At 55.0% G+C, this 8,771-nt stretch overlaps 4 protein-coding genes across 4 annotated transcripts; 1 reads left to right on the top strand and 3 right to left on the bottom strand.

Annotated features, from left to right (window-relative positions):
- Positions 1–1,349: 1,349 nt before the first annotated feature.
- On the top strand, positions 1,350–2,147 carry LY89DRAFT_684765 (uncharacterized protein; the record flags this gene model as incomplete). Its single annotated transcript, XM_018214943.1, has 1 exon — positions 1,350–2,147. A coding segment is annotated over one exon (156 nt), but the record flags the coding sequence as incomplete, so codon positions are not given.
- On the bottom strand, positions 2,137–2,831 carry LY89DRAFT_684764 (uncharacterized protein; the record flags this gene model as incomplete). Its single annotated transcript, XM_018214942.1, has 3 exons — positions 2,137–2,459; positions 2,499–2,548; positions 2,618–2,831. The coding sequence occupies 3 exons, from the start codon at positions 2,829–2,831 to the stop codon at positions 2,391–2,393; spliced, it is 333 nt and encodes a 110-aa protein (XP_018072196.1). The 3' UTR covers positions 2,137–2,390.
- A 94-nt stretch (positions 2,832–2,925) lies between these two features.
- On the bottom strand, positions 2,926–3,877 carry LY89DRAFT_747774 (uncharacterized protein; the record flags this gene model as incomplete). The annotated part of the gene is made up of 2 exons (XM_018221134.1): positions 2,926–3,800; positions 3,875–3,877. 2 exons carry the CDS (start codon positions 3,875–3,877, stop codon positions 3,156–3,158), a joined length of 648 nt encoding a protein of 215 aa, XP_018072195.1. The 3' UTR covers positions 2,926–3,155.
- A 3,877-nt stretch (positions 3,878–7,754) lies between these two features.
- Positions 7,755–8,595, bottom strand: LY89DRAFT_733660 (uncharacterized protein; the record flags this gene model as incomplete). Its single annotated transcript, XM_018219831.1, has 2 exons — positions 7,755–8,143; positions 8,331–8,595. The coding sequence occupies 2 exons, from the start codon at positions 8,593–8,595 to the stop codon at positions 7,755–7,757; spliced, it is 654 nt and encodes a 217-aa protein (XP_018072194.1).
- Positions 8,596–8,771: the final 176 nt, after the last annotated feature.

The raw sequence follows: 8,771 nt of genomic DNA, 5'->3' as shown, positions 1-8,771 counted from the left end.
AGACACGTGCCTTGAACCGCAAGCAGGTCCTCCTGGTACCGGCTTAGCTCGAGGTCGGCTCGGCGCCGCTTCTCCTAGATAGCCGCACTACTAGTATACTGGAGGGCCGGCTCGGGAGACGGAGCGGGAGACGGAGCGAGAGCTAGGCCGGCGCTGCATACATCGCATATAACGTCCTCGTCATCCTGATACTGTCGCTAATACGGCTCGGAGTCGAGGTGCTCACTCAAGCATGCCCGGCGGCAGTCCTGGCCGAGGAGATAGCGGTGCAGGGCTCTTCTCTCGACCACGGTACTCTCAGCGGCTTGCGGCTTCCATGTAGGTGAGAGGAGGACTAGCGAGTACGCCTCCTTTCCATCCCGCCCGGCCCGACCAGACTCTTGGGCGAAGTCGACCAAAGACAACGGCTCGTTGACGTGTACAACTAAGCGAACGTGGGCATAATCAAAGCCAGCGCTTAGTGCAGACGTGGCCACGATGTACGGCTGGTTCGAGGAGGCAAGCCACATTCTCAGCAGCTCCTCCTTTTGCTCAGCTGTGCCTGTATCAGCTATGTACTAGGAGCAGCAAAGTAGCTCGGCTAGCGTAGCAGCATCGTCTTTTGTCCGAACGTATAAGATGATCTTATCTCGAGCCCGATCCAAGAGCTAGCTATTCTCCCACGCGTCCCTTGCCCTCCGCGCGCCCTCTTCGAGCAGACTCCCTCGCCTAGTGGCCCGCTGTACCATATAGAACAGATTTCGCCGGTTTGTCGATGCTCGGATTACCTTAGGGCTCACTAAGTTGTTCTACTCTTCAAACGTAGCTTGTATTATCGGAGGTAGAGTAGCTATCAAGTAAACAAACTGCGTACAGACGTTGCGGATCAGGGCGAGGTCAACTATAGCCTAGCGATAGTCGGACGCTGTGATAGTCAAGTGAGCCTCGTCAAACACAATGCGGCCGAAGTCTTGCGTAGCCGCGAGCTTGTGGGCGTAGGTCCGAAACTGTTCCGTACATGTTGCTTCAACTGTGATAAACACCAAGGGCACATCTCGCTGCTCGCTAGGCGACCACACTAAGTGATCGATCCCTAACTCTCGGACTCAGCGGAGGAGGTCCCCTCGCAGAGACACGAGTGGTAAGACTAAGATCGTTACCTTAGCATTAGGGAGGATATAGGGCAGCATAAATAGCAGGCTCTTCCCTTCGCTAGTAGCCATGATGACTACTACCTGCTTAGTCTATGACATAATAGTAGTTATAGCCCGCTCCTAGGCTACTAACTTCCACTTTAGCGTGTTATCCAGGTATAGCTTTCTTATACTCTTTAGCAGAGCCGCAGCTAACCACTTCTTCTGTAGCCGGTAGATCCCCATAGCGATCTTCTTAAGCATTTGCGGACCGCTAATATCTTTACCATCCCGCTTCCTCTTCCTAGCTAGTCCAAGTAGCTGGTCAAGCCCCCACAAGTCCTTCCACAGAGTTGAAGCACGCAGATTCCGACGGATAAGGCTATCCCACACGTTCCTAAAGTTAGTATTATGCTGGTTTGCATATGCCCGATTGACAGTTCGCGTACTATAGTTCCGCTGCTTGGTTATAACCCGAATGTTAGCCTTAATCTCTTCGGCATCCTCGTCGTTAGCCCCGTCGTCAACCTCAAAGCACCTAATGTTAGCTGCAAACTTAGTTTTAATGATATTGACCGTTATCTGCCGCTAGTTGGCAATGTGTAGCCGGGGGATGCTGGCCCGACTACACGCCTGCTCCATGCACCGCGTGAGCCGGTTGTTAGCCTAGACTTTGCCGTCTTACCACCATAAGTACGGAGAGATAATGGCATGCGGGGCAGACCGGCGGAGGAAGACCTGGAGGAGCGGGATGACAACCACCAAGTAGTCCAGCAAGAGGTCTCCAACAGGTGCAGGCAAGAACCGGATATTATCCTTAAACTTGCCCGTCTGCTGCTGACCTTTGTGGTATGTGGTGTGCAGTATGACTAGCCCGTGCTTAAGGTAGACGTTTCGCCGCCGCTGGGTGTTACGCCAGGTGACAGAGAACAGTTCACTCTCGCGCAGAGGCTAGCCAGAACCCATATAGATTAAGACTAAGAGCCTTTTTAGGAACTCGTTAGCCACGGCCTTATACTACTCAATCGCCTTCCCTCGCCAGACCTTAGCGCCATCCGCGGTGGCATCCAGAAACGAGTCCCGCAACGGCTTCGAGTCTTGGATAACGGTTAGCAAAGACCTCGCTAGCGGCTTTACTAGCTCAACGTTCTCCCGGTGCTAGCTAAAGAACTAGCCAAAGGCATCGGCGTCTAAGTTGTCCTTTAAAGCCTAAGTACGCATCCGCGGGAGGTTCTGGGCCCCGAACATTAGCTCGTCGTAGAGTAAGTGCTAGGCTTGCTAGAAGTCGGAGAGTAAAAGCCGCGGCACGTGATCTATATGCAAATCAACGTCCCGGTAGGTCAGAACCTTCTCGTCCACATCCCACTATGCTTAGTGCGGCCCAACGACCTCCTTCGAGACAATAAACAGCAGTAAGCGCCAGCCGAGGATCTCGCCTATAGGAGTCTCGGTGTCCTGCTTTAAGAACCGCCCGCAAGACTGCTCAATACGCTCGAGCGTATCACCTAGCTCCGCCTTCTCTAGACAAGCGCTAGTGTGGAAGATGATTAGCTGCACAACCCAAATCACACTAGACAAGCAGCTATTGTAGTTGCCCGGCTCTTTCCACGTCTTAGTATATAGCTTGACGCTAAGCATAGCACAGAAGCTAAGCAATGGGGAGCTGTACCGATTGCCTCCAAATTCGTGGCAAATCAGCGCTATTAAGAGGACGGACATAGCATCTCTCAGCACAGGCCGGTCCTGCTCGACAGCACTTTGGAAGGCCGCTTCCCACGCCTTCTCCTAGGCATCCGTAAGCTGGATACAGCTCTCAGGGGTCCGCTAGTCGTCGTCGGCCGTAGTGAAGTGGCTGCCGCGGTAGACGACCCGGTAGCAGAACGTTAGGAACTGCTTCTAGTAGCCGAAGTTGGTCTTAAGCGTATTAGGCTCCTTCTTGGGGTCGAAGGCGCGTATCTTCTGCCCTAGGGCAGCGCTAGTATGGAAACGGCTCAACGCTAGCTGCTGTAGCCAGGTCAGCATATAGTCTGGGCCGTCGAAGCACTAGCTGTATGCCTCTGTAAAGATCTCGTCCATGATTTCTAGCATTAAAAACAACTCGGGCTCGCTCTCGGCAGTCTTTGGCACTGCAAACGAGGCGTGCATCTCGTCCTTCTTCAAGCCCCGCGTGTGCTCCTCGATGCCCGTCCGTCTCAGCCACAGTATTACAGCAGATCTGTGGCTATCGAAACCATGAACGATATTAGCTTCTGCTTTGGCATCTGCCTCTGCTATAGCTACATCTTCATCGACTAGCTTGAAGAAGTTTGCCTCTCCCGAATCCAAGCTCTTTATACTAGCGTCTGAAGCTCCTGCGGCTTCTTTGGCATCATCCACTACAAAATACCGGATGTGCTGCTTCTCGGCGAAGAAGGTCTGGATAGTACACTCTCGCCACGAGCTGCCCTCGACTTGCTGTGCTAGCTTCTGCTGGTGGGCCTTGGACACGTGCACCTCTAGGGCGTGCTTCGACCGCGTGAGGCAGCTAGTGCAGAGGCAGCATGTGAAGGCTGAATAGCAACGTAGGCCGTCGATGGCCGCCGAGCAGGGCGAATTTGGTAGCACCACTCGACTCGGCAGCTGTAGCTCGTACGTCGCGAAGAGGTCGAGGAGAGCCTGCAACTGCGGCCCTTTGCGGTGGTGTGGGGGCTGCCTCAGGTGTTGTTCCTAGCTACTGCGGGAGGGGAAGAGGCAGGTCTGGCACTCGACGCAGAGCACCACACCATAGGCTTGGATGTACGGAAAGCTGGCTGCTATGATCTCCTCGATGTCCCCGCGATTCTATTGAGCCGCCGTACGGCTGTAGGGCTGTAGGGTGGCCCCGGGGGGATTTTTATATTTATGAAAGAATATTTATGAAGTAATGGCCCGTGCAAAGCCCCTGACCGGGGGTGAGATTAGGTGGTCGGAAAATATTTATGCCATAAATACGCGAATTTCTAGGGCTAGCGATTATTATTATAAAAAAAATTAATTATTTTTATATTTAATTTTTTTAATTAAAATATTAGCGATTATTATTATAAAAAAAATTTAATGACTTTTTTATTTAAGCTCGACTAATATTTGCGCGGCTACACAATTAGCTTAAATGCACTTATTCCCTTCGAGTAACGCCGTCTCCCCGAGCCAGAGCATGTAATCGAGTTGTGTAGCGAATAAGCGCTGGAAGTGCTTTTGCAACTACGCCTGGCCCCCGGGTCGCTGATAGACTCCGTAGCAGAGTGGTATGACTATGTCCGGGAAGCGGCATTTAGTCTCTTTAGAGTCCGGGTCGGCTACTCGACAAAGATCCTGCGGCTGATAGCACTTCTAGCAGGCTACGTACCGCTGAATCCACTCTTGGCCCTCGCTCTTGCATGCTTGGTAGGCCTCGTCCTTGGCACGGATCCAGTGGAAGCGGCGGGAGCAGCTTTGCGGGGTATGGTCGAATTTGCGGCCTTGTACGCGGCAAGAGAGGCATGTGCCGGCTAGAGCCTCCAAATCTTGCTCGTAGCGGTCGAGGACCTAGTCTTGGACGTAGTCTTGCCGCAGCACTTCTGCAGGGCCGGTAGACGCTATTCCCTCTAGCGCCACCAACTTAAATCTCAAATCAAGAGGCCGGGCCTCATGGTGGGGCTCTTTGCAGACCTGGCACGCCTCCTCCCCTGGTATGCACCAGCGCTAGTGCGGCTGGTCGTCTAAGAACTGGCTCAGGACGCCTCGAGAGCAGTATTGCTGGGTTAGGTACAGCTGCATAGCCGCCTCGTCCGGGGACAAGCCCTGCTCGAGTCGCGGCTGCCACGTGGCGCTGAGCATGACGATAGAAGAGGCCTTACTCCCATCCCGGCCAGCCCTACCCGACTCTTGGGAGAAGGCTATAGCCTTGTTAGGTGCACCGACATGGATCACCCATCGGATGTAGGGGTAATCAAACCCGATTCCTAGAGCAGACGTAGCTGCAATCACGGGCTAATCCCTATTACTAAGCTAGCCGGCGATAATAGTAGCCTTCTCCTCCTTAGTGCCCGACTTAGACGTGTACGTAGGGCAGTAGAAGATCTCAGCTAGCTGGGCTACCTTTCCCCAGGTCCGGCAGTAGATAATAATCTTGTCTCGGGTGTGGTTGAAGATCTCTTGCTTAGGCCAATATGTTTGCACTAAATTGGTAGCTCTCTCGATTAGAGCGCCAGGCCCGGTCTCGAAGCTAACCATATACTTGATATTCGGCCGATTAGTCGACTCCTGGATAATTCTGGGCTTTACGAGCTTATTATGCTCAATGAATGCCTCTTATAAGGCTGGCGGGAGTGTAGTAGTTAGCCAAACGGTCTGCGTCCTCACCTGCCGGACGTACCAGCCGAGCTAGGCTATACAGGGCCAGTAGTCGCTGGCAGTAATAGTTAGATGTGCTTCATCAATAACAATCCGGTCTAGCTGCTGCCGGCTGACTAGAGTCTGGCAATACTCTAAGAAGCCGGGCGTGCATACAGCCTCTGCTAATACGATGACTAGTGATGCTAACTGCTTGCACTCGACTAACCAGACCAAGGGTCGGATACCGACTTTATGAAAGCGCCTCAGCATATCACCCCGCAGCGCTACCATGGGCAGGACTAGGATAGTGGTCCCCGCATCTACCACAGCCGCACTAATCATAACAACTAGCGTCTTACCAGAGCCGGTCCCGATTACTAGCACCACCTACTCGGCTAGCTGAGGTCCTATGATGGCTAGCACGCCATTTCGCTGACCAGGGACCCGGAATTACAAGTCTGGTGCGTTGTACAGCTTTCGTGCTACGGCCAGCAAGTCGGCCTCGGCATAAGCGCCCCTTTTGCGCACCTGGCCACGCTTAGAGGCATCGAGCATACGCAGCGAGAGCGTCTCTGAGGCCCCGCGCGGCCGCTTGCCTTGGAGCACGCGGTCGAAGCGGAAGAAGGTCTGCTAGCTCTCTGAGGCCCGATAGTTGCGGTGCAGTAGGGCACTCATAGTTAGCGTGGTAGTGCCGGCGTAGGCCTGGTTGAACGTACGGTAGCTGTGGTTGCTCTGCTCGGCTATGGCGGCTAGCTCGAGCTCTTCGTTAGCTAGCTCCTCTGCTAGAGCGCCCTCGAGGTCGAAGCTGGCCCGCTCCTTGGCTAAGAACTTCTCCTTGCAGATCGTAGCCGCAAACTGGCGCCAGCTGGAGGTATGCAGCCGCGGCACCTGGGCCCGGGCACAGGCCTTGGTCAGGCAAGCCGTCAGCGTCCCGTCCGGCCAGACGGTGCCGTCGAGCTTGGCCCAGAGGTAGGGGGAGAGGAGGGCGCCCGGCGTCTGCTGGCGGAGAAAGAGCTGGCGGAGGGGTAGGACGTAGGCGATATAGTCGAGTAGGAGGTCCCCGATTGCCTTAGGTAGGAAGCGCATATTATCCTTATAAGCGCCCGACTGCTGCTGGCCCTTATGATATTGCGTATAGAGCATGACTAGCTTCTCCCAGATAAATAAGTGGCGCTGGCGGGCGGTATTGTACTAGGTAATAGACAATAGCTCGGGCTCCCGTAATGGCTGGCCGGCGGGGATATGGCAGAGGATGAGCAGGCGCCTTAAGAAGTCTTGCGCTTGCGCTTTATAGAGCGCCATCGCCTTTGGATGCAGCTGCATGCTCCCATCTGCTGCCTCGGCCAGGAACATGGCCCGCAGCTCACTACAGCCCTGAATCCGCCGGAGGAGGGCTAGCTCAGCCTCATCTAAGAAGTCGGCATTGCGAGGGTGGGCGAGCCAGGAGCCGCCAAAGTCGTCCAGGTCTAGGTCGTCCGTCAGTCGCCAGGACTGCATAGGGATCAGATCGCGGGACTTAAATAGCAGCTCCTCGTAGAGCAGGGCGTGCGCCTGCTGGTACTCGGCCAGGACGAGCTGCGGCACCTGGGCCAGCTGCAGCTCGGTGCCCCGGTAGGTGACCGTCTGGCCGTCGAGGGACCAGCGGGCCTGGTGCTTCGCTACCTCGCCCTTGCTGACCTTGAAGAGGTAGGGCCGCCACTGCAGGATGTGGCCGAAGGGCGTCTCGGCTAGCTGCTGGAAGAAGCGCTTGCAGATCTTGGCTAAGAAGACCGGGATCTGGTCCTCGTCCTCCTGCTCCTGGAAGCAGGCGTAGTCGAAGAGGACTAGCTGGGCCGTCCAGGTCAGGGCCGACAAGTGGCTGTTGTAGTTCCCCGGCTCCATCCACTGCCCCTGCCCTACCCCGCTACCCCGCACTTGGCGGCTGAGCATGGCGCAGAAGCTTAGGACGGGCGACTTGAAGGGCACGCTGCCAACCGTCTGGCAGATCAGGGCCAGGTAGAGCCGCCGAATGGCATGCTTGAGAGCTAGCAGAGCCTCTTCCTTATCCTCGAGAGCTAGGGCGTCTATGATCTCGTCCATGGCTTGGACCTGCCGAGTAGTAGGCTAGACGACGTCTTGAGGCAGCTTCTGGTCTGGCTGAGCTCGCGTAAAGTGGCCCTCCTCGCTATAGACGACCCGGTAGTAGTACACTAGCAGCTGCTTTATCGTAGTGAAGTACTTAGTAAGCGTAGAAGCATTCTTGTAGTACCGGAAGCCGTCCGAACAGCTTAAAGCGCCCGCATAGAACTCATTTAGGATGTTAGCCCGCTACTGAGTCATTTTGCGGTCTGAAGAGGTATCGCTGTATAGCCGGTAGGCGTCCCGTAGGACGGCCTTAGCTGCGACTAGAATGCGAATGAGATTAAGGTCCAGAGCGGCCGCATCCTCTTCGATATCGTCCTTAGCATCGGCGCCGGCATCTAGCACCTTCTTTGGCGGCAGGGCGTACGAGCTTTTAATCTCTTTGTCTTTTAGCTTAGCTAAATGCGAGGGGAAGTCGGTCCGCTCGAGCCACGGTACTCGAGCTGACCTAGAATCGCTAAAGTCCTGGACAACGCTAGCCTGCTCTACAAGGTCACGTTTTGCCCGGTTGTTGTCTTGCTCGAGCTCTCTAAATAAGGCCGTGTCCTTGTCGTCTAGCGCTTTGTTTGGTGGCGCTTAGTTGTTACTATTACCTTTGTCTGCAATTACACTAAAGTACCGAATATACTGCTTCTCGGCAAAGAAGGTCTAGACAATGCACTTTTGCCACGAGCGGCCCTCGATTTGCTGGGCCGGCTTTTGCTGGTGCTCCTTTGATATATGCACCTGTAGGGCATACCTCGATCGGGTGGCTAGTAGTACAAAGGCTGCACGCGAAGGCATCATAACAGCGTAGCCCCTCGATGGCCGGGCTAGGCGGGAATGGTAGGGCGGCCTGATTTGGCGCTTGGAGCTGGTATGTGACGAGGAGATCGAGCAGCGCTTGTAGCTGAGGCCCTCTCGAGGAGTGCGGTGGCTGCCTCAGGTGTCGCTCCTGGCTGCTGCGGCCAGGTAGGAGGCAGGTCTGGCACTCGACGCAGATGACAACCTCGTACGCGGCGAGGTACCGAAGCCCGGCTACCGCCATAGATCTGGACGCCCTGCGGACCTGCGATTCAGACGTCGTACGGCCCCTCTAGCGCGCCCTGATCGCATGGGGGATCCCTTTATAGTATGAAAAAATATTTATGAAAGAAAAGGCCGTGCGCGCCGCGCTCGACCGGGGTCCGTAAGCGGGGGGAAAAAATATTTATGCCATAAGAA

This window comes from Mollisia scopiformis, assembly GCF_001500285.1.
Source record: "Mollisia scopiformis unplaced genomic scaffold LY89scaffold_11, whole genome shotgun sequence".
Taxonomy (NCBI): domain Eukaryota; kingdom Fungi; phylum Ascomycota; class Leotiomycetes; order Helotiales; family Mollisiaceae; genus Mollisia; species Mollisia scopiformis.
Note: the sequence above shows the minus strand (reverse complement) of the source record. Positions and strands in the feature narration are given on the sequence as shown.